Consider the following 25,246-nt stretch of genomic DNA (forward strand, 5'->3'; position numbering starts at 1 on the left):
ATGTGCAATTCTTTTAAACATAATTCCATATTTGTCATGCTGCACAAAAACATCAATCAAAAGAAAAAAAACACGTGAAAGGAAAAAACCAACAAAAAAAAAATGTAAAAATACTATGCTTTGATCCACATTCAGTCTCCAAAGTTCTCTCTCTGGAAGAGGATGGCTCTTTCCATCACAGGTCTGTTGGAATTGCCTTGAAAATCACCTGATTGTTGAAAAGAGCCAAGTTGATCATAATTGATTTTCATATAATTTTTATTACAGTGTACAATATTATCTTGTTCTGCTTTTTTTTACTCAGTATCAGTCAATATAAGTCCAATTTTTTTCTGAAATCAGCCTGCTAATAGTTTCTTATAGAATAATTATATTCTATATCAATCATATACCATAACTTATTCAGCTATTCCTCAGCTGAGGGTCATCCCTTCAATTTCCAGTTCCTTGCCACTACAAATATTTTTGCATATGTGAGTCCTTTTTCCTTTTTTATGATCTCTCTGGGATAAATACCCAGTAGAGTCACTGGTAGATCAAAAGGTATGCACAGTTTATAGCTCTTCGGGCATAATTCCAAATGCTCTTTGGAATAGTTGGATCATTCCACAACTCCACTAATAATGTATTAGTGTCCCAGTTCTCCCATGTCCCTTCCAACATTCATCATTATGTTTTCCTGTTATCTTAGCCAATTTGAGAGGTATGATATGGTACCTCAGAATGACATATTGCCTTCTAATCCCACCTGGATCTTCCAAGTCTAAATCACCACAACCTATGCCAAGTCTCTCTCAATTCATCCCCTTCCCCAAATTTAATATTGATTACTTCACATAGATGCTCAATGACTATTATTTTAGAATGACTATTACTTTCTAGACTGGTGATCTGGGGTAAAGAAGATTGGTAAATTAAGCAAGCAAGCAAGCATTTATTAAACATTTACTATGTCCCAGATATTGTGTTAAGCCCTGGTATTTCAGAAAAACAAAAGAAAACAAATAGTTCTTCCCTCAAGAAAATTATATTCTAGAATAGTAGACAACTTAAATATCAATAAGGATATAAACAATACATATAGAATAATGAAAATCAACTTTAGAGAGGAAAGCTAAAGAAGACTTGGAAGGGAAGAAGAGACCACATTGTGGAGAGCTTTAAGTGCTAACAAATTAGTTTATATTTGACTCTAAAGGCAGTAAGGAGCCCCTGGAATTTGTTGAGCAGGGGGATAACATAGGCAAACTTATAGTTTAGGAAAGTATACAGTGATTCTAAGATTAGACTAAGTGGGGAGATTCTTGAGACACAGAGATAAGTAGAAGACTATTATAATAGTTCAAGTTAGTGATACTGAAGACCTGAGATAGGGTGAATGCTGGCTGAATGAAGGGCAGAGAATGAAGAGGTGTGAAGATAAAAATGGATATATATGTTGAATGAGGATTATATAGAACTTTTGAATTTGAGTGACTGGAACAGTATTAGTACTTGAGGGTGGATTTGGATGAAAAGATAAAGGGTTGCATTTTAGATGTGTTGAGTTTCAGCTGTCTGTGAACATCCAGGTGGAAATTTTTAATAGGCAGTTGGTAATTCAGGTTTGGAGCTAAATAGAGAGACCAGGATTGAATGTATAGATCTTATAATCATTAGTTAGACATAACACTTGAACTAAGAGGAGCTGGTCATAATAATCCAAGAAATAGAATAGAGAGAGAAAAGACAAAAGGGCCCATGACAGAACTTCTAAAGGGGTATGCAGTTAGTGAGTGTGACACAGATTAAGGCTCAGTAAATAAGATTGAAGAATGGTCAGACTAGTCAGAAGAGAACCAAAAAAGAGCAGTGTTATGAAATTCTACTCAAAATATTTTTATGCAAGAGTACCAAGATTGAATCATCATGGAATATGGGATCAAACTATGTCATTTCCCCAAGTGAATTTTGGCAGGTTCTATTGATTTTTGAAAACTATTTGCAAGAATGTTTTATATTATATGTATGCCTATGCCCAGAAATATGTCTTCAAATATGCAAGGTTTTGTTTTATTAGCAAGCATTTTGCTAACATAGAATAACAATATGAAATGCAAACATTTAGGGAAGTTGTAATGCTGAAGATGTGAAAAATATAATCAAGTAAGAAATCAGTGGAGAAAATGGACAGGTTTAGAAAAAAGAGGACTAAATTAATCTGGTTAAGACTCTTCTCTTAGTACCCCAACCATTCTTTAGATACAAGTCTTTTTAAAAGTAAACTAAGTAAACTTTTAAAAGTAAACACTTTTGAGATGTGAAGTTTTATTTCCATATCAAACTCCATTTGTTTTGAAATAGGTTTCCTATTTTGAGATCTACTTGGACAAAATAAGAGATTTACTTGATGGTGAGTAAACTGAATGAATATCCTTTACATGTAACTAGAGAAGAGGGAAGGTAAAACAGTCTGGAGATGTAAAGTGCAATAATTCAAATGTGTAGTCAAATACCTAATTTAGGAAATTAGATTCTGTGTTTTGTTTTTTTTAAGATTACTCTGTTTCTTTTGGGCTCAAGTTACTTTAAGTGATGTCTGAAAGAATCTTTGAGACATCAAATCCAGAGGTCTTTGATTTTATTAAGGAACAAACCTCACATATGTTCATCAAGGCAAACTGCTCTGGCTTGTTATTCTTCATGTAAATCTTGTTAATTTTATCTCATCAAAAGTATGATGTTAAAAAGATACTGGGGTTGTTCAGTGTTCTGCTATACTTGCTTCCAATTCTCCACTTCTTCCCAGCCCCAAATGATGGTTCTTTAATTCTTCTTTTCTTCTTTGCATTGCATGCTGTCCTTCTCCTCCTGATAGTATCCAAGACAAACCTGGCTGTACATGAAGATAAAAACAGAGTCCCCTATGTAAAGGTATGAGGAAGACATCATAGATCTAGATCTAGAAGGGACATCAGATCCTATTTAGTGCATAGCACTCATTATGTAGTTATCTACATAATGAAAACTTAGATCCAGAAAGACTCAGTGACTTTCTTAAAGTCACACATTGAATTGGTAATGAAGTCTATTTTTCCAGTCATTGCTAAAACTGTTTAAATAGTATTTTAAATTCCCTAAACATCTTTAAAATGTATATGGATTTTAAATTATGTTCTTTACAATTAATATTTTTAAAATGTTAATTTCCTAAATTTTATCTCTTTAGCATTGGGCTATGCATATACTTAAAAGCTATAAATTTGGTTAAAAGTTCAGTAATGACATTTAGGAGAATATTGAAGGGATCATCTTTTTTTTGGTCCTTAGACTGAAATGTAGGACTTGCTATTACAGACCAGAAGAATTTTGATATTACAGTAATAACAATGAATGTATCCCGTAATTTCAGTTTGTCTAATTAAAGCTGAGTTGATGGTTAAAAAGTTTCAATATGATGGATTAAAAAAAAACCCTGCTGCTTTTATTCTCCCTATTTCTTTAATTTTCTTCTTTTGATTTCCTGTCCCTCTGCCTTTGAGTTAGTTATGGCCAAAGATCTTTTAAAGATAGATGTTGCTATGATGGTTTATTCTTTGCTGAAGGTTTGTTCAGATTTCTCTCAATGTAGAAAGTTGACATTGGGCAAGGAGAGGAAGTTGTGTGAACCATATTGTTGCCTTTCTGAATGCCTTTCTGAATTACCTATCCCTTAAGAACATGATATGGGCAAGTATTTGAATATTTTAGATAAAAACTTGTCAAACTCAGATCAACTTTCTTCCAGGGTTGCACAGAACGATTTGTCTCAAGCCCTGAAGAAGTGATGGATGTCATTGATGAAGGAAAGGCAAATCGCCATGTTGCTGTGACAAGTAAGTAGTGAAGATTCTATTTTAAAATGTCCCTCAGATTTCCTCATGTGTAGACAATGGATGTAAAAATTCCTCCCTAACTGACAAAATTGTTTCCATATTCAAATGGATCCAAATAATGACAGTCCACATTTACAATGTGCTTGACACTGTAAAAAGTCCTTTGCATGCATTATTTCATTGGTTTCTATGACAACCCAATGAGACAGGTCAGTTAAGTGCCATTCCTTGTTAAATGGCTTGGAGTTAATAACAGGCTTAGGACTCTCACCCAGGCCTTCTGAATCCTCATTCTCTCTAGCAGAGCCAACTTGTCACCACAGTTAGAAAAGCATTTTGGAAAAACATCCAATGATTCAACTATGATTTAGCTTTAGTTTTCTCATCTAGCTTGTCTCATACTCACCTTTGAGTATCAATTGAGGATATAAGCATTGTATCATTTGTCCAAAATATCAGTACCAAAGTCAGGAATAATTGTGGAGAAGAAAGAACATGGTAATAGTGAACTACTATTAAAATAGCTGTCTCAAAATCTAGCAGCCAGAAAGTAATTCCCTGGGCTGAAGGTGATTTCTGACCCATTGTTTAGCAGTTATAACCACAAGATCATCTCTCAGTTCTGGGCACAGTATTTTGAGAAATGTAATATGTATAGTAAGTAAGAGAGTGTTTAGTAGAAGGCAACCAGAATAGTAGAAATACTAGAGAATGTTCCATAAAAGGACTGAGCAAAGAAAAAGATTAAAAATCTAGAGAGAAAAGACAATGAAGCATTGTAGATGTCTCCAAATATTTGAAAGATTATCAAGTGGAAGAGAGATTAGATTTATTTTGCTCTGCCTTAAAACAGATCTAGAAACTGCCCAGAGTCAAGTTGCCTCGATGAAGCACCTATTATGTGCCAGACACTTTGTCCAAACTCTGGCAATACAAAGCCAAAACCAGTCCTGTTCTTAAGGACCTCACAGTGTAATGAAGGAGACTATGTAAACAAATATATACAAACAAGACATAGTAGCATAAGTTGATGATAATCCACAGAGGGAAAACATTAAGTTGAAGGAGAGCTGGGAAAGGCTTCTTACAGAAGATGAGAATTTTGCAGAAACTTGCTAAAGGATGTTTGCTAAGGAAGCTAGCAGGTAGAGCTATGAGGGAGGAAGTTCCAGGTCAATTTAATTGCTCTGGAATTGGAAGGTAGGAATGTCTAGTGTAAGGAACCAGGAAAGGAGGGTAGTGTTACTGGACTGAAGCATATTTGAAGGGGAAAGAGAATAGGATGAGGTTAGAAAGGGTTTTAAAAAATATGAGTATTTAAACAGGAGATTTTATGTTTGATCCTTGAGGTAATGAGTCAATGGAGTTTATTGATGAGAGTAGTAGAGAGACAATTGCAGACTGATATAAGGAAAAACTTCCACTATGATTTGTGGCTGAGAGAGGCAGTGTTGCCTAGAACTAGCTTATGAGGAAAACCTGAGTTCAAATCTAAATCTGTCTCTGACATAAACTCTGACATAAAACTGCTCATTGTACAATATTTGTTGTGTGGAGCTGGACAAGTTATTAAAACTCTCAGTACCCTGGATAATTCTGAGACTAGAAGCTGAAGAGCAAGTACTCATTTGCTTTAGAAAAGGGAGTTCTCTACTCTCTACATCTCTACATCTATGAAGTCATAGATCCAGTGCCACCTCACTCATCCATGAAGATGACATCCATTGTGTATTAAACTAGCAAATGGACACATTATTATCTTTGTGCTTTTTGTAGTACTATGAAATGTTTTTTTTTTCTTTTTAGACATGAATGAGCACAGCTCTAGGAGTCACAGCATCTTCCTGATCAATATTAAACAAGAAAATGTAGAGACTGAAAAAAAACTCAGTGGAAAGCTTTATCTGGTTGATTTGGCCGGGAGTGAAAAGGTAATTGGTTATTTCTATTTTCAATATTTTATTTGCTTCCAAGTACAAAATGGTTTAAACTCTGTGTCATACTAATTCCTGAGTTTAAAAAGTTTCCTCAGTCACTGAAATAAATCCAAGAAGTAATTCAATTTAACCTTTATTTTCCTGAGCCATTTTCTTTACAGAAAAAATATTTAATGATCTATACTGATTTAAGCTTAATAGTATCTAATGAGAACATTAGAAATACCTCATCCTGAAATAAACCTGGAGAAGGAAGTAATAGAAACAAGTAATAGAAACAATGAAGAAAACATAAACAAATGAAGTATCCCCTAGAAAGTTGACTACTAGAACAATCCATGTGTGCATTTTGCTTTTAAAAACAATACCAAAAACATTATTGCTGTCTTCTATTTTAAGATGACGTTCTTAATACATCCCCTAACCCTACCAAGTGAGTTGCCACTCCTCATGAAAGACAGAAAAAGAAAACAGCTGGGCAAAACTTGTTAGCATTGATCATATGTGATCATATATATGCCATATTCCATACTCATAGCCTTCCATGTCCACAAATAATAGAGAAGAGGTACATTTGCATTTTGCTTTTCAAAACTTAATACTTTGAAACATTTAAGTTTGCTTGACAGTTGAGTATTGTAAGGCTGTGTTTGTACAAAAACTAGCATGAAAAGACTGAACTTTTCCTTATTGATAATGAAGAAAAAAATAACCAGGCAGGGATTTGTTTGATTGAATTAGATGGATGTAGATGTTTTGCTATAATGATTAGCCTACGGTATTATCCCATTGACTTAGGCCAGTATGCTTTGGGGATATCATATAGGAATCCCATTTTCCTACCTCCCATTTCCCCACTTGCACTTAAAGCATAGCTATTTTCTGACAGTCTGATTGAGGAGCCATCTATATGGCTCCTCACATTAACAGTTCTGATGAGAGATGCTGCTCCTTTGCATGGTGTTGATAATGATTACTGCTAATAATAAGCATTTATGATGCATTTGAAATAAGTGCCTCACTTGAACTTCACATCTGTTTTTTCCCCCTTTGCCTCTAAAAGTGACCATGCACATGTGAGAATCTAATGAGAGAATATATTCTCTTCAAAGAACTTTGGAAAAAACTGTATAAATGTGACATGATATTATTAGGAAGATAATTTTATGAGTTCCTTCTGTCTTTATGCAAGACTACAATGAAACAATGACCTCATTTTGATTTTTTAAAAATTTTTTACTTTCCCTAATTACATGTAAAAACATTTTTAACAATAATTTTTAATCCTTTTCTTCCTCCTCTCTGATATGGATAAGCAATTTGATAGAAGTTATACATATGCAAACATGTAAAGCATTTCTATATTAGTCATTTTGTGAAAGAAAGAGAGAGAGAGAGAAAGTGAAATATATTATGCTTCAGTTTGTGTTCAGACACCATCAGTTTTTTCTTTGGATGTTGATTTTTCATCATAATTCCTTTGATCATTTTATGACTAAGTATAGTTAAGTCATTCAATTGCTCTTTGTACAATATTGCTATCATTATATACAATGTTCTCCTGTTTTTGTTCACTTCACTCTGTTTCAGTTCATTTACCTCTTTCCAAGATTTAATGACTTCATTTTTAAAGACTTTTCCTAATAACCCACTATTTTTTAAAATACAATTTTATTTCTATCTTTTGTCTTTTTATCACCCACATTTCCCATCCTTGTTCTCATAGTAAAAAGAAATTCTTTCTGATCAAGTTTTTAAATTATCGGCATAGTTGAGAAGTTGATGATTTGTCGCTTAGATTCCATCTGGTCACAATTTTCTGAAATAATAAGCCATCTTATTTGAACTCCAGGTTTATCTTTTCTAATATACCCACTAAAATATAGCATACTTAAGGTGTGTTTTAGAAATAGAAATAGTCTGGTAATCATTATGTGGCAATGCATATATTCAACAAAGAGAATTGGACCTTCCTCTCTAAACTTACATACTAAGAGAAGAAAAGAAAAACACACAATGTAATTTTGCTGAACTTGAAATTCCTTTCTCCTTCAAGGCTTTTTTTTTTCCTCCCCTGGATTTTTTTTCCTACTCATTTTTTGTTATTTTCATTGGAAAGAAATGGGGAAAGGGAGGAAAAACCTTGAACACTCTAAGATTGTCTTTGCAGCTGGAATTTTTGTCCTTATCAATTGCCTGGTTTTCTTAACCTCCTTATTTACCACATAAGTAGTTTAAAAAAAGTCTTTTGATCTGGATGCTTTGGACCTGAGGGTTGCTGCCTTCCTAACTGTTGGAGTGCATTGTCTGTGATGCAAATCTCTCAAGTGCCCAGTCTTACCCTGGATGCAGAGAGTATCAAGGGTTATATTGCTACAGTTACAATTTGAAGCATTTCAGCCATTTACCTTAAAATTAATTGAGGGGAAAATGAAAACAAACCGCAACAAATCCCTAGTCGCACTGAAGAAGTATGATCTTTTGAAATGGCCATTATTTTCCTATGGAAAGAAATGAATTCCTTTTATTTTGACTCATGTTCCATGAGGATGCCTCTTGGACTTTATGCTAATTTGCTTTCTTTCCCTACTCTCAAGTCTTTGTTGTCAGATGAGGCTCATTGGGTTTTTTTTTCTTTCTGGTAGGTCAGCAAAACTGGAGCAGAGGGAGCAGTTCTTGATGAAGCTAAAAATATCAATAAGTCTTTGTCTGCTCTGGGCAACGTGATCTCTGCCTTGGCAGAGGGAACAGTAAGTAATCCTTCTGCATGCTATTAAATAGTAATATAAGAAAGGCCTCATGGTAATTGGCCACACACCTAGGAGATGAATTTGTTTTCCTGTGCTAGGAGGAAACAAAGGGGGTATTGGCTGTGAACTCTCTGCCATTATTGCATCATATTTTAGTATCTGTGGATGATGAATATTAATTTTTTATGACCACATTAGAATGATCTGGTGAAATTTGGCAGGGACCAAAAACAAGATTGTAGTTCATAGATTAAGAATTAGGAGGGACCTTGGAGGCCATTGAGACACTATTCCCAAACCCTAAAGCAGGTGAGGTATGGAAAGGTTAAGCTGACTTGTCTAGGATCATAAGTAAATGACTGAATCCAGGTCCTCTTTACTCCAAATCCAGTGTCCTATCCATTATACTATGCTAATTATTTCAAATGAATTTCAAACTCATCATGTTTTATCACTGCCCCTCTTATCTTTATAGTTTTCATAGAATTAGAAAATTTTTGGAAAACAATTTTCTTCCTTACGGAAGAAACATACAAACTAATAATCCTTTTTCCATTTCCTTCCTTCCCTAGAAAACTCACGTACCATACCGAGATAGTAAAATGACTCGGATCCTTCAAGATTCTCTGGGAGGAAACTGCAGAACTACCATTGTTATTTGCTGTTCTCCTTCTATTTTCAATGAAGCTGAAACCAAGTCCACATTGATGTTTGGACAAAGGTGGGTTTAACTACTTGGTCTGGCATGGAAGAGCACTGGACATGTACCCCTTTGGCAGTCTCTTCTGAACCTTGGTTCTGGGTCTACTTTTGGCTTTAGAAACTGGGTTGAGGAGAAGAGGGGAAAAAAGAGAAATGATAAAAGAAATTGAGGTTTTAAAAAGTGTTGGCAAGTTTTCTGCAACTGTGTCATTTAAAGCTATTTTTCATGTTACTTTTACTAATCCAATTCTTTAAAAAATTTATTGCCATGTTTTAGTTTTTATACACATACACACACACACACATATAAAACCTTCATTTTAGAATGCATTCTTCCTATATTCAATGAGCAATCCATTTAAAACAAATTTAAAAACACAAGCAATTCAATGTAATTCACAAACATAGCAACTAAATCTGATTGGATACACGTTCTACCTTCATGTTCTCCTTTCTCTAAAAAGAATCAAGGGACATAAGTTTTCTTATCTCTTCTTGTTTTTTTATTTTTTAATAACATTTTTTTATTTTCAAAATATATGCAAAGATAGTCTTCAACATTCATCCTTGCAAAATCTTGTGTTCTAAATTTTTCTCACTCCCCTAGACAGCAAGTAAACCAGTATAGGTTAAACATGTGCAATTCTTCTAAATATATTTCCACATTTATCATGCTGCACAATAATAATCAGATCAAAAAGAAAAAAAGCAGGCAAACAACAACAAAAAGAATGAAAATATTATGTTGTGATCCATATTCAGTCTCTGTAGTCCTCTCTCTGGATTCTCATTTCATGTTGGGAGTTAAATGGCTATTATTAACATAGCATTTAGTTGAGTTTTTTTTTGTTGTTGTTGTTCTTTACATTTACATTGTTATAATAATTGTATATGTTGTTTTCCTGGTTTGCCTTGTTTTTCCCTGCATCTACAAATCTTCCCATTCATCTCTGAATCCTTTACACTTAACCATTTTTCATAGTGCAGTGATATTTCATTACATCCATGTGCCACAGTTTGTTTAGCTTGTTTAATCAGTGGGCATCTGGTTGTTTTTTGGTCATATGCTACTATAAAAAATTCTACTATGGATAATTTTTGTACATAAAGGACGTTTCTGTCCTTGACTACCTTGAGGATATAACTATCAATCAATACATTTTTCTGAAGGATTTGTTTTGATTAGGAGGCTCAGAAGAATATTTATACTTTTGGATGAAGGGCATTAGTAGCCAAAGATTTGAGTTTGTTTTTTAAAAAATCACTGGGACTGTGGCTCTGCTTAAGTTTCAGGAGCCCACATTTGCCTTATTTTTCAGGGACTTGAGTTTTGACTGATCAGTGCATGGGAGTTGTTTTCTTACACTTTGTGACTGGTTAGCTCCTGATTCTTGGATTCATTGCAAAAATGCTAATAGAAAGAACATATGGAAATAGTCCAAATAGAATGGTGGCCAGGACTACTGATCTGCACTCTTCTTACTCCAATATTCCTAGTAGTGAAATGAATAGTAAACTGAGTCCAATCTTAAAAGAGGAAACATCGATATGCGAATCTGCCTCCTCACCCTCAAAAATTCACTTTTATATTCCTATTTGTTTGTTTTTATAGATTAATGCCACTGTTAGCTCACCAAGTTCATTAGGGACAGGGACTCTCTTTTGTCTTTCTCAGAACATTGTAGACATTCAATATAAATTTTTGTTTAATGACTATTAACTATTAACACTGATCTCTCAGATTCAGGATGAATTTCTAAGAAATATTGATGTCTAGTCTACCAGTATTATATGTATATTTTTCATCTACAATCTAGATAAATCACAAACAAAATAAATATAACAAAATTTTATTTTTAAAGTATAAAAGCTAATCTTAACTTACAAACCATACAAAAATAGAAGGTGAACATTATTATAATTTAGTGTAACCTATTGGTTATATATAATAGGAGGTTATTATAATCTATTTATGTTGCATTAATCCTCAGCCATTTCCTGAAACCTTAACAGAACATAGAATTAACCAGTTTCCTGCCTTTATAAACTGATAAAACAAAATAAAGTTACATCAAAACAACATACATCTAATGTATTTACATAACCTGATTGTGGTTCTGTACTTTTTCCTGAATCACTCTGGTGATTATCCAAATGCTTTTCTGTGGTGTGACAGCACCTAGTATTCCTAGTACAGAATCTCAAAGGGTTAAAGATTCTTAGAAGATTGCATCTGCTCTAGGAAAGATGCTGTGCTGTAGGTACTATCTTATACCTTTTTCCTTTTCCTAGCATCAGGAGGCTCTTGAAAACCTTAATGATACCCTCTAATGGCACACTGAATGGAACCAGCACAGAACATATTTGCATTTGAAACACACTTTTCTTTTTAAAGGGCCTGATGTAAAAGCAAAAAAACATACTGTGCTTATTTGCAATCCAGTGTGACCTTGGAGAATTTGTGTCTATCTTGGTGATATTTTAAAAACATAATAGTAGCTGCTTGGATTCTATATAGCTCTACTTCTTAAATTGTGGTTCATGGCCTCATATGGGGTCTCATAACTGAATGTGAGGGTCACAAAATTATGATTTATTATCAGTAAATGTTTGATTTGCATATCTATTTTATATTCCTTATGTCCACAATCATGTAACAATTTCTCAGGTAGAAAGGGCTAGCTAGCAGAAAAAAATTTAAGAAGCCTTGCTATACAGTAAGATTCAGTAAGTGTTTCTACATTTATTCGTTTTTAACAACATAGAGGCCTTAATCAAATGCCTCTATCCTGTAAAAAGGTATAATAAGAGTGGCTTTTAGAAAAATCAAATTAATTGAAACTATTTCAGGTTTCTTAGCTGAGGGATTAAAGTCAAGAAAGTATTATACTTTTTTCCCCTTTGAAGAAATAATGTTGATATAATTTAAGGTTCTGGGAAAAGAAAATCCATCATTTATTTGATCTTCATATGAAAATCAATCAGTATACAAACTCATGTCATCTTGGACATAAAACTGTGATTACTTGGAAAATTAAGTTAACTTATGAGCACCACTATAGTTAATTTTGCACAAGAGTATTGTTGGATTTTTGTCTGGCTTATTTTGTATCCTTTGATAATGGAGAAACTAGGCTTTTAATACTAGCCTTGCCTTTAATTAGCTAATGACTTCTTCAGTTGATCAAATAACAATACACATCTATTTAATGCCTATTTCATGTCAGACCAAAATTGGTCCTTGATTGAAATAAACTTATCTTCCACTAAGAGAAACAACATAATTACATGAAAACATATTCAGAATATAGGGATAGAGACTGAATATGTGCTTTCACTAATAGTAAACTCCTAAGTATGGAAATTTCCTCTAACAATGTAGGTCAGGCTCAGGGCTTTCTCTGCAATTTATTCTCTTAAAGTGTCACCTAGAGCAGTAATATCAAATTTTTCAAATAGAAATGGGGGGCCATGAAACCATACTCAAGGATCCCTGTAGTTTGCTTATTGATTTAGAAAACTGTATATTAATATTATCTATGTTTTATTGTATTTTTATTTATTTTGTTAAGTATTTGAAAAATATTTCCCAATTGCATTGTCATCTGATTCAGGCTGCATTTGGGAATGTTGTGGTCTATATGTCTGATACCTTGGAGTACTGAAATAAAGTGCTTTCTCTGTCATCGAGCTAGTGTGTCAGAACTTTATTCCAAATCTTTCTAGTTTGAGGCCAGCTTGCTATTTATTATGTCACACAGAATTTTCATACAAAGTAAATGACAGAGTGTGGCAGAGGGGAGAGAGCTGGTTTGGGAATCAGTAAGATTTGGATTCAAGTAATGGCTATGTTTCCCTGAGTTACAAGAATTATCTTCAGTGCTCCAAACAGTTCTCTAAAACTCTTTATTTGCAGAAAAGGATCTGACCTGAGTTAATAGAAGGAATTTCATCATATGGGAGTTCCATATATCTATAAATCAAATCTATTCCCTTCCCTATCCTATATAAAAAGTTAATGTAAGATAATTTTAATTAGAGGCAGATTTAGGAAAGTCTTAGGATGGCTGTTGAAATGAACTTTGAAAGAAGTGAGGGAGGGGGTGAATTTTAGGTAGGTGGACAGCCTGAGACAAGGCACTGAGATTAAATTATATGGATAAGGAACAATAGTAAGAAACCACTTTGGCAATATGTGTGAAGGGCAGTATTAAAATCTGGAAAGATAGATTGGAGTTGGTTTGTAAAAGATTTTAAATGACAAATACAGGATTTTATATTTGCTCTTAAAGGCAACTGGGAGCCAGGGAAGTTTTTGGAGTAAAAAATTGACATGGTCAGGTTTTTGTTTTAGGAATATCACTTTGATAATCATGTTGAGGATGTGTTGCAACAGGGGAAAGGCTTGAGGCAGGCAGATCAATTAAGGGATTTTTGCACTAGTCCAAATGAGAGATGATAAGGGCTTGAATTAAGATCATGATCATGTAAGCGAATGTAGGGTGATGGATGTGAGAGAAATCGTGGAGGGAGCATCAATAAAACTAGGCAGCGTCTTGGATATGTGAAGTAAGGAAGTCAAGGATAATTCCAAGGTTCATAACTGGAGTACCTAGAAAGAAGGAGGGGGAGGGTACCTTAGAAAAAGGAAAATTAAAAGAACTGTGAACTGGTGGAGAAAAGATAATGAGTTCTGTTTTAGATGATTGAATTTGAAATATCTATGGGATAACAAGTCCAAAGTATCTAGCAGATACTTTGTGGAATCTGGGGTTGAGGAGAGATATTAAGGCTAGTTATATAGATCTGGGAATCATCTCAGTAGAAATGATCTTCAAAAGTAGTGGGAACTAATGAGGGGTGTGTGTGTGTGTGTGAGAGAGAGAGAGAGAGAGAGAGAGAGAGAAAGAGAGAGAGAGAGAGAAGAAAAAAGAAGAGAAGAGAAGAGGAGAAGGGAGGAGAGGAGAGGAGAGAGAGGAGAGGAGAGAAGAGAAACAGAAAGAAACAAAGAGAGAGGGAAGGAAGGAGAGAGGGAGAGAGAGAGAGTCTTTCAAGCATGAAGTTTTTGTTAAATCCCTTTGGCAGTCTAGTGAAACCTATGGACTTATTTTCATAATAATGTTTTTAAATGTAAAATAATACATACACACACACACACACACACACACACACACATATATGGAGAGAGAGAGAGATGAGAGAGAAACAGAAAGAGAAACAAAGAGGGAGAGAAGAAGGGAAGAGGGAGAGTCTTTCAAGCATGAAGTTTTTGTTAAATCCTTTTGGCAGTTTGGTGAAACCTATGGACTCTTTTTCATAATAATATTTTTAAATGTAAAATAATATCTCCTCTCTCTCTCTCTCTCTCTCTCTCTCTCTCTTTCTCCCCAGAGAGAGAGAAAGAGGAGATGAGTAGTACCAAAACAAAGCCCACAGTTTAAATGTGAATGACAATCAACAAAGGAAACTGAAAAACAATAAACAGAGAAGAGATCCGAGAGAGAGCAATGTTGCAAAAACTTAGAAGAGAATATTTAGGAGAAGAGTGGTTGACAATATCAATATTAGAGACACCAAGAAGCACAAGGATTAAAAAAAAATCCCAAACAATTTAGAAATTCAGAAATTGTTGGTAGCTAATAATTTCTTCAAGGTTATCTAACCTCTATGGGAAGTGTAGCTAATAGCTGCTGTGGTAAGTAACGTCTGAGTATTGGCAATCAGTCAATAAATCAGCAGGTATTGATTAAGCATTTACCAGGCATGGTTAAGAATAAATTTAGTGCTTGGCAATTAATTTAGAGGAAAGATTTCAAATTCAGTTTAACAAAAACTTCATCTGAAGTTGTCTGCAGGGAGGGCTGATATAAAGGTCTAATTTTGAAGCTTTGCCTGTGACCTTTGAAACAATTATAAAGAAAAAAAGGGACACTGTAAATTCTCAGATGCTTAATTAAAATTAATGTTCATTTAAGGCAGACCTATTTTGATTCTTGACCTATTTTGTGTCAGGGACCCCTTTGGCAGTCTGGTGAAATTTATGGATTCATTTTCATTTGCACATTTGTGCAAAATAATATAGAATTACAAAAGAAACAAAAATGATAGTGAAAATAAAATGGTAAGTTTTCTTTTATAAGTTCATGAATTTCCTAAAATAGATCCATCAATTCCTTAGGGTTCTGTTAGACACAAGGCTTAAGAAACCCCGATTTAAAGAGACAATGAAAGTTAGTTAGTTTTATTCAGTATAACACTGTTTTGCTTTAAAATTATGATACCCCCTTTTTATTTCACTAGTGAATTTTGTCTCCTATCTTTTCAGTCATATTGGTCATCTTTATTCTATTGTATATTGTTAGGAAAACATCATTATTATTAACATTTATATAGCACTTTAGGATTTGCACATGCTTTATGCTTTGGGAGATAAGTGCTATTATTACCTCCCTTTATAGATGAGGAAATTAAAGTAGATGGGGATTAAGTGACTTGCCCCCATAGTCACACAGCTAGAAAATATCTTAGGTAGGATTTGAACTCAGAATTCCCTTTGCTCCATATATAGCATTGTGATCACTAAGCCATCTTGTGGCTTTTAAGAGATAATAATCATGGTTTCTGCCACTACAACTACTACCACTACCACTACCACCATTGCTACTACTAAAGTGATGATGACTTGCTACTAATACTTGTATCACCATCAGTTCCACCACTACTACCACGTCTACATTTCCCAGTGATGTTATATGGTTGTGAACCATAGACTACCACTCTCTCCAAAGAATTAGAATTTCTGTTCACTCAAAGGACACCTGAAAAAATGCACATGGTCAAAATGCATATTAGGTCTAAGAATAAGCTACAATATATTGTCAGTAATGAATGCCACATGACAAGAAGCATCATAGATATGAAGAACATATGTAGTTGGAAAATGAAATTGTCTTGTCATGTAATAAGAGAAGGAAAATAGGACAGATTATTCATCACCAAATATGAAGTCACTGACGACCAATTGCTTTCTTTAAAAAAATTTTAAATAATATTTTCAAAACATACAAAGATAGTTTTCAACAGTCATCCTTGCAAAACTTTGTGTTCCAAATTTTATCTCCTTCCCTGTTCCCTCTCCCGTCCTCTAGATAACAAATAACCCAATATATGTTAAACATAAGCAGTTTTTCTATACATATTCCCACAATTTCCATGCTACACAAGAAAAATGAGATCAAAAGGGGAAAATGAGAAAAAAAACAAAAAGCAAACAACAAAAAAGTAAAAATATTATGTTGTGATCCACATTCAGTCCCCACAGTCCTCTACAGATAGCTCTCTCTATCATGAGTCCATTGGAATTGGTCTGAATTACCCCATTGTTGTAAAGTGCCATGTCCATCAGAATTGATTATTACATAATTTTTTAATTGCTGTGTGCATTGATCTCATGATTCTACTCACTTCATTTAGCAGCAGGTCATGTAAGCTTCTCCAGGCCTTTCTGAAATCATCTTGCTGATCATTTTTTTTAATAAAATAATAATATTCCATTATATCCATATACCATCACTGATGGTATATGAATCAGCCATTTCCCAACTGATGGGCATCCACTCAGTTTCCAGTTCCTTGCCCCACTACAAAAAGAGTTGCCATAAACATTTTTGCACATGTGGGTCTTTTTCTCTTTTTTATGATCTCTGTGGGATACAGGTCAAGTAAAGACACTGCTGGATCACAGGGTAACACAGTTTGATAGCCCTTTGGGTATAGTTCCATTTTGTTGTCCAGAATTCAACCAATTACTTTCAACAGCATATGGGAAGGACTTAAATATTGGTATTCAAATGGATGCATGTGGATTCAAATTCTGCGCGTGGTGCTTACTATCTATATGAATTCTGGCAAATGATTTAATCTCTCTGGGTTTCAATTTCTTTATCTGTAAAATGAGAAAGTAGACTAGATAACTTCTTAGGTTACTGTGAGCTTGAAATACATGATCTTATGTGCTAAGAAAAGTCCCTACTAAACTGAGTAGATCCTCTCTGGAGGATTTATGAAAATATATGGAAAAGAATCACATATGAGTTACTGTGAAAAGATGTGGAGGAATTGGGATATGACACTGTATGTGAATTCAGAAGATCTGAGTTCATATTCTAGCTCTGCCACATACTTAGGCATGTCTACCTTTCCATCCTCAGTTTCCTTATCAGCAAAACGAGAGAATTGAAAAAAATGATCTCTAAGGTTCCTTCCAGCTTTAAACCCATGTTCCTTTGAAATAGCACACTAATAAAATCCCTTAGGACATATATATATATATATATATATATATATATATATATATATATATATATTTCTGGATATACCATATGGTTCCATTTAAAATAGTTGCCTTGTACGTTTTATTTATGTGTGTGTGTGTGTGTGTGTGTGTGTGTGTGCCTGTCTGTCTGTCTGTATGTGTAAAACAGAGAACAACTGATAAGAAGATAATCTCTAATCAAATTTGTGGTTCAAATTACATTTGTCTTCACAAACATAAAAATGTACACACATACAAACACATTTTAAAAGTTTGAGGGCAACTTAGTAGTTAGGAATATAATATAATTTCCATTTAAATAGGTTTTACTCTGTCAGCTTTTAACTTTCTAATCTTAAATTAGTCTCTAAAAATATTTCTTACTACTCTTAAAATATATCCCTGAGTCAAAAAATATGCTCAAGTTGACTGATTTTATTAGAAGCTTTTTAAGGGTTCTTTTACTTTTTGGATGGTAATATTTGAAGGAAAAGGGAACTTTAAGTTGACAGATGAATCAATTTAGGAAATGTATAACTCAGCAAATCTCTGGAAACAAAAGAGCTTGATTGATCCAGGATGAATAAGGTGCATTTATCATTTGCATTTTGGCTGTGAAATGAGAAATAGAAAGAGATTTGTAGTTTAGAGAAAGTAATTTCTTTTCTACTCCTATGCATTTTTAAAAACCTGTTTTGAAGGAACCCAAAGCTAATGACAATTAGCCAATGCCTAACTCAATTCCCAAAGGATATATAATGATCATTAAAGGAGATAAATATAAAATGTCAACACATATAAAATTAAAAAAAAAATCTTGTGGTACCATTTAACATAAGACAAGGGCAAATACTAATCCTGTTTTGAAGAACTTGAAAATCGTTCACAAATTTCCACTTTGGAACTGAGTAAGCATAGCGATTTAAGCCCATAGAACCCCAAATCCTCATTCAAATAAATTATTTTAGTATTTTTTCCATAATATCAGAGCCTCTTAAAATACTTCTCTGCCGCCTATCTCTTTTGTATTTAATTTTGTCTCCTCAGTTATGGTTAATGTTCATTAGTCTCAAGATTTTGTTCAACTTGAAAATAACTATTTCCTCTTTGGGTAAGTAAGATTTATAGTTTAGGCAAGATAAATTTATTAATTCATTTTTCTCTTTTCTGACTTCCTTAGTTTATCCCCTGACATGCTACTGACAATAAATAAGGCTGGTCATATAAATGTATGGGGTTAGATACCTGCAGGAAGTTATTTTTGCCATGTTGTTCAATATGTGATGAGCAAGAATCCACTTCTATGGTACCCAGCCTTGATTTGAAAACCTCCACTGAGGAGGAAAGGGCAGCTAAGTGGCAAAGAAGTCAGGTTCAAATCTGGCCTCAGCTTTGTGACCTTGTGCAAGTCACTTTATCTTGTTTGCTGTAGTTTACTCATATGTACAATGAGCTAGAAAACAAACTAGTAAATTACTCCAGTATCTTTGCCAAGGAAGGATCGGACAAGACTGAAACAATTAAATAACAATAATTGATAGGGATGTTAAACAACAACAGCTGAGAGGGAAACTACTACTTCCTAAGACAGTGGTTCTCGAACTTTTGTTTTCAGTAGTTTTATCCTATTAAAAATTATTGAGGATCTCTCCAAAGCGTTTTTGTTTATCTGGATTATATTTATAGACATTTACCATATTGGAAATAAAAAATATTTTTTAATTTGTAGACCCTCTAAAAGGGTTTCAGACATCCCCAGGATTCTCTAGATCATACTTTGAGAGCCACTGTCCTAAGACAACCCATTCTACATTTGGTAATCTCTGTTAGGGAGTTTTTTCTTTCATCAAACCTATATTTATCTCTGCAACTTCTACCTATTAATGACTCTTACTTCGCCTCTCTGAAGCTAAGCAGAATACATGTAATAAGAACCTAGTTCATTACTTGATATATATTAGGTATTAAATGTCTAACAAATGTTTATGACGAGATAGCCCTTTGAACACTTGAAGACAATTATCCTATTCCCCCTAAGCTTTCTTTTATCCATCCCAAATACCTCTAGTCTTTTCATCTGATGTCTTTATGGTGCAAACACAAGGCCCTTCACATTCTTGATTACCCTTCTTTGATAACTTGGCGATTTGTACCATATCCTTCCAAAATGTGTTAGGAGAAGGGACATTCTTAGAGCCCATGATTTTCTTTAAATGTTGAGGTCGGGCCAAGCCCTTGCCTAGTCCAGGGATGCACTAGATGTTATGGAAGAGATTCAGATATTAGGTCAACTTGGAACTAGATGGCCTTTCCAAAGACAAACTTCAGTGATTTCTGGGGTTACGATGATAGGTTAGGATGGCTTCTACCAGACGATGCGGTTCTCTTGGTGAATAGTAATGAAAATGATGGTTCAGTCCTTAAAGCTTTGGAGTGGGATTGCTTTGGAGAAGAATGTGGCACTATTGATCCAGTGAAAAGGAAGACCACAGCCCTGTTGAGAAAGAAAAGCTGTGGTCATAGTTTTAATGAAGATTTATGGGCACTGGATGTCCTCATTATTAAATTTTCATCTTATCTTGTAGAACCACACAGGAAGTCTAGTCCAATATACCAGTGCCAGGAATCTGTCTCTCAAGCTAATGTAATTATCCTCTTGTCAGTTTGTCTGTTTGCATCATCATAAACTTCTGTTTGGAAAATGTATTGCTGTTATCTGTTCCTTTTTATGTATGCCCTACAGTCTGTATCTTCTGTGGTTAATTTCATCACCCCAGTTGTGGTTAATGTTCATTAGTTTTGAGGTTTTGTTTAACTTGAGAATAGCTTGCTACCCTTTGGGCAAGTAAGATTTATAGTTGGGGCAAGGCAAGAATATATTTGATTTAAGCTGTAGTTAACTCCTTTGAACACAGCATAAACAAAGGAAAGATGCAAAAAAACAGATGCCCTGCTAATTGCACTTGCATGTTTTGGCTCATTTGTGTTAAGAGGATCCTGCTGTTAGGGTCCATAAACTTAAGAACTAATTATACTTCTTTCCCTAAGTAGTTCATCTCAAGGATTTTGTTCATTGCTTGCTGTGACTGTGCAGCTTGGAATGGGGCCTTATTGGGTAAAATTTGGTGGCTACTAATTTTGAGTTGAGAGAATGTTTGGATTTTTGAGTGCTAACCTGACATTATAGATGTCTTTGATTGGCAATCACCTCGTATTAAATTTTCACTTCAAGGATTTATGATACCAGTAATTGTGGTTATTCCCTCTAGCAATTTATTGTTACCTAAGTGGACAGATAGTCTCTGTGAATTATGGTGCCTGAAAAAATTCACCGCCTGGTCATCAACATAAGAATACTACAGTAATCTCCATGCCCCAATGAGATATTATGTAGTAGGCCTTTAGCGTAGAGGGTTTAATTGTTATTGTTATAGTTATTGTTCATAGGATTACAGATTTGAGCTGAACAGGACCTTAGAAATCAACTATTCCACCCCCTTCCTTTTGCAGAGTTGAGAAACTAAGACCCAGAGATATTCAATGTCTTGTTCAATATCACAGAAGTACTAAAGTAGAAGAACTGGTATTAGCCCAGCTCCCCTGATTCCCTCCTCTAAATCTTTCTTTGGTGTGGTTTTAACTAAGGGGAAAAAGTGTCATTATTTCTATTTTACAGATTAAGAAAATTACATTTTGGGAAATTACATATCTGGGGAACATAAGAAAAAAATCTTTTAAATGGAACTTTCTTTTAAATTGCATCAGGGAGCTCTTGACTTAAAGGAACTTTGGGGAGAAAACTTTTTTTTGTTAAGTGAATAATTAATTACTTTTTTGTAAATGTTGGGTATTTTTTCCCGTATGATAGATTTTCTTATCTTGAGGACCACCTATAATTATCATTTCCATAGGAATTAGCAGGTATTTTGGCACAATGGAAAGAACCCTATTCTAGGGGACAAAAAAATTTGTGATAGTCTTGAGTCTGTGTGACATTTTGGCAAGTACCTTTTCTTCCCCTTCCTTATCTCTATAATGAGAATTTTAGACTAAGTGATCACTGGAGTTCCTTCTAATCTTGATATTATGAGATGATTTTTAAGATTTCTTTCAGTTCTTTACTTTCTATGATTCATTTAGTAAAATAGGAAAGAGAACAATGTCATAGGTTCTATTACTATTTATCTTCCAGGGAAAAGTAGATTGATAAACCTTTTTTCTCTTATTTTAAAGGCTCTTTTAGAGTACTATTTTCCTACTTTCACATTCTTTCACATTCTTTCCCTTCTTTCACCTTTATTCTCACTAAGAAGGCAAGAAATATGATACTTAATATACACCTGAAGTCATGCAAATATATATCACCAGATCAGCTATGTTGCAAGAGGTGAAGGAGGGGGAAACAAGAAAAATGAAGGTGGTGAAAAAAATATATGTTTCAATCTGTGCTCAGAATTCATCAGTTTTTTCTCTAGAAGTATATACTATTTTTTATCATGAGCCCTTTGGAATGTTCATGAATCATTTATGTTGATACAGAGCCTTTCACAATTGGTCATTGTTACAGTATTGCTGTTTATGTGTATAATGTTTTTAGTTCTGCTCACTTTACTTTGCATCAGCTCATATTAGTCTTCACAGGCTTTTCTCATTTCTTTATGTACTGTAGTATTCAATCAGAATCATTTACTACAACTTATTCTGTGATTCCCCAGTTATTGGGCATCCCTTCAGCTTCCAATTCTTTGCCACCACAAAAAGAGCCACTATAAATATTTTTGTACATATTGCTTCTATTTTAGAACATTTTGGTCCAGAAAGTATCTGTTAGCTACTCTAAGAACAGAAATTAGATAATCCCCCTTTGAGATTCCAATGCTCAATAACATTCTAGTGTCAGGAAACACTTATATCTGACTTAAATCTCACTTAAGCCATTCCCCCCTGCACCCCCATGTCCTACCTTTAGTGGAGATAAAGTGGAAACTATTTTAAACTGTTTGGAGCTGACAGATGTCAGGAGAGAAAAATCAGGTTTGTTTTCCCACTGTTAGATTCTAAATGCTCATGAAAGACTTAATTATTTTGTTTTAAATGGAAGAATATTCAAGGGGGACTAATGATTATAACAATGGACAACTAATTGATGTTTTTAAAGGATCCATCCTATTTTTGTTCATAATGTCACATTCATGAAAATAATTTATAGGAAGTATGGTGTAATGGATAGAGCATTGAACTTGGAATCATGAAGACCAGGATTCAAATTCTGTCTTAGATAATTACTGTTTAGTTGGCTGACTTTGAGCAATTTACCTCACTTTTCTGAACTTCAGTTTCCTCTTCTGTAAAAATGGGTACAATAGTAACCTTTACTTCATTGGAATTTGAAGATTAAAAGAGATAATGTATGCAAAAGAGCTCTACCAAATGGATATAGAAAGTTCCAAACAAATCTATTATTATAGTGCCTTTTAAGGCCATAAAATTCATCAAGGGATTATTTTTCTTTGAAGAATAATTTTCAGAACTCATCCTTCAATATCTACCAGCCTTTATCTGTTGGCTATTTTTGACTTTCTGGCTTAAGATACTAGTAGTGCATAATTCAGTGTATTTGCATCTGTAAAGCTGCCTGAATTTCCTATGTACAAAGTGTGATATATAATTCCAGGGAACTTTGAAATAATAATAAAATTGATGTTATTATGAGACATTAGAGTTAAAAATCTTTAGGAGACTATAGTCTGGAGCCATAGAGAGCCTAAAAAAGGCATACCAATTCTTAAACTGTGTCTTATAATTCTTCTCTTGCCAGCTAGGTTATTTAGTTGTCTACATTGGGAATTAGTTTTTAGCATGACAGGCTTGCAGCATTGCTGAGTATTACTGAGTTTATTTTACTGGAACCAGAATCATGTCAAAAATGTCACTTGATGACAGCAGTAATTAATCTGACTTACATACCAAATAGCTCATGTTTTCACATCTCTGACAAAGACACATCATGTTTAAAAAAGATCAAACCTGTCGCAAATATGCCTAATTTCGACAAAGCTTTTCTTTCAAAAGAAAGCCCCTTAAACTATGAAGGAAGTTGTTTGGTTGTGGGTTTTTTGTTTTTTTTTTTTGATAAATATCTTTTCTTTTTTTTTTTTTAAATGTAAAGTTATGGCTATTCTCAGACAAATTACATTAATATATACACATATTAATGGGCTAATAATTACATTGTGTATGTGTACATGTAATTAGTCCATGCATAAATGTTTGCATGCATATATGTGTTATGAGTCTTGATCTTTTTTTTTTTTCCTTATTATGGTTTGTTTAGTCCAAGCATCACTATCTCTTCCCTGACCAGCTGTCTCCCTCAGTCACTATCCATCCACCAGTAATTACAGCTACACAGTCTGTGCCCTGGAGCAATTGCTCCAATTCACTGTACCCTAGGGATGACTGTCTACAGGAAATGCACATTTCAAGAAGAAAACCTCTCATGCGAGATTGTTTCCATTTGTGCACTAGTGATCTCTCTTCTGTGTGGTCCCGTTGGATACTGGTCATACTGATTGCATAGAATCCTCTTCTGGAGTCTCAAATAGTTCCTAAGGAATTCTATTCATTCAGCATTCTACAATTATTTTATTGATTGGCTTAGATTTTGGTGATGCATAAACAACAACAACAAAACAAAAAAAAAACAATCCTTCCTTTCAAAGTGCTAGGAAATAACATTTAAGTTAGAACAGAACATATAAAAAAATTAAAGCTTTAGTAATTTTAGAGAGTTGTAATAATGAACATGTTGTAACTTCTGTCATATTGCCTAAGTCTTAGCGTATTGTCCACTAAGATTTGGGAAATCTCTCTCTCTCTCTCTCTCTCTCTCTCTCTCTCTCTCTCTCTCTCTCTCTCTTCCTCTCTCTCTCTCTCTCTTCTCTAGTCTTCAAGAGACTTGGGTGGGTAGGTGAGAGAGAGAGAGAGAAGATGAAGAAAGTGATTTGTATGGAAAAAAATTCTGACACTGGTATATAGGATCTATTGAAAAGAGTAAAGTTTCAAGGCTAAAACAAAGATCAGTAATCCAGGCATAAGGTTATTAAGGACCGTGATTGGATGTGTGGGGTGTGGAAGAAAGAAAACATCTGAGAGTTATTTCAAAAGAATTAGTAGGGCTTGACAACTGCTTGAATGAGGGGAGGCAATGGAAAAGAAGTCACAGATTACTTCAAAAACCCAAGTCTGGGAAAATAGTGGTGTCATTTCCACTACTATTCATTTGGAAGAAAATCTTGTTTGGAAGCCGAGTAAAATCGGGGGAAGTTATAACAAGATGTTTTCTCAAATTAGGAGCTTTTGAAATTCAATATGGGAAATGTGGACAAAATTGCAATGACATTTAGGACTTACTCATATGTTTTGTGCCTTTTTCTCCATTAGAGCCAAGACCATCAAGAATACAGTCTCTGTGAATCTAGAACTAACTGCTGAAGAATGGAAGAAGAAGTATGAAAAAGAAAAAGACAAAAACAAGAGCTTGAAGAATGTTATCCAGCATCTGGAAATGGAACTGAACAGATGGAGAAATGGTGAGAACAGTGACCCAGATGTTAGGGGAGGGGAGAGAGGGAATTCAATGAATCACAGGTAAGGATGGATATGCTTGGCTGAACCTGATAAACAGTT

General features: G+C 34.2%; 1 protein-coding gene across 3 annotated transcripts in view; it reads left to right on the forward strand.

Moving 5' to 3' along the window:
* Positions 1-25,246, forward strand: part of KIF5C (kinesin family member 5C) — a 188,654-nt gene that overhangs the window by 90,665 nt on the left and 72,743 nt on the right. For all 3 annotated transcript variants that reach the window (XR_004233044.1, XM_031960048.1, XM_031960049.1), the window contains exons 5-11: positions 2,344-2,392; positions 2,858-2,913; positions 3,767-3,854; positions 5,661-5,785; positions 8,437-8,541; positions 9,114-9,262; positions 25,001-25,149. Coding sequence is in view for 2 of the 3 variants with exons in the window: in XM_031960048.1 (XP_031815908.1) it covers positions 2,344-2,392; positions 2,858-2,913; positions 3,767-3,854; positions 5,661-5,785; positions 8,437-8,541; positions 9,114-9,262; positions 25,001-25,149 (721 nt within the window). In the remaining variant the exon portion in view is untranslated. The remainder of the gene's footprint in view (positions 1-2,343; positions 2,393-2,857; positions 2,914-3,766; positions 3,855-5,660; positions 5,786-8,436; positions 8,542-9,113; positions 9,263-25,000; positions 25,150-25,246) is intronic.

This window comes from Sarcophilus harrisii, chromosome 3 (assembly GCF_902635505.1).
Source record: "Sarcophilus harrisii chromosome 3, mSarHar1.11, whole genome shotgun sequence".
NCBI classification, from domain to species: domain Eukaryota; kingdom Metazoa; phylum Chordata; class Mammalia; order Dasyuromorphia; family Dasyuridae; genus Sarcophilus; species Sarcophilus harrisii.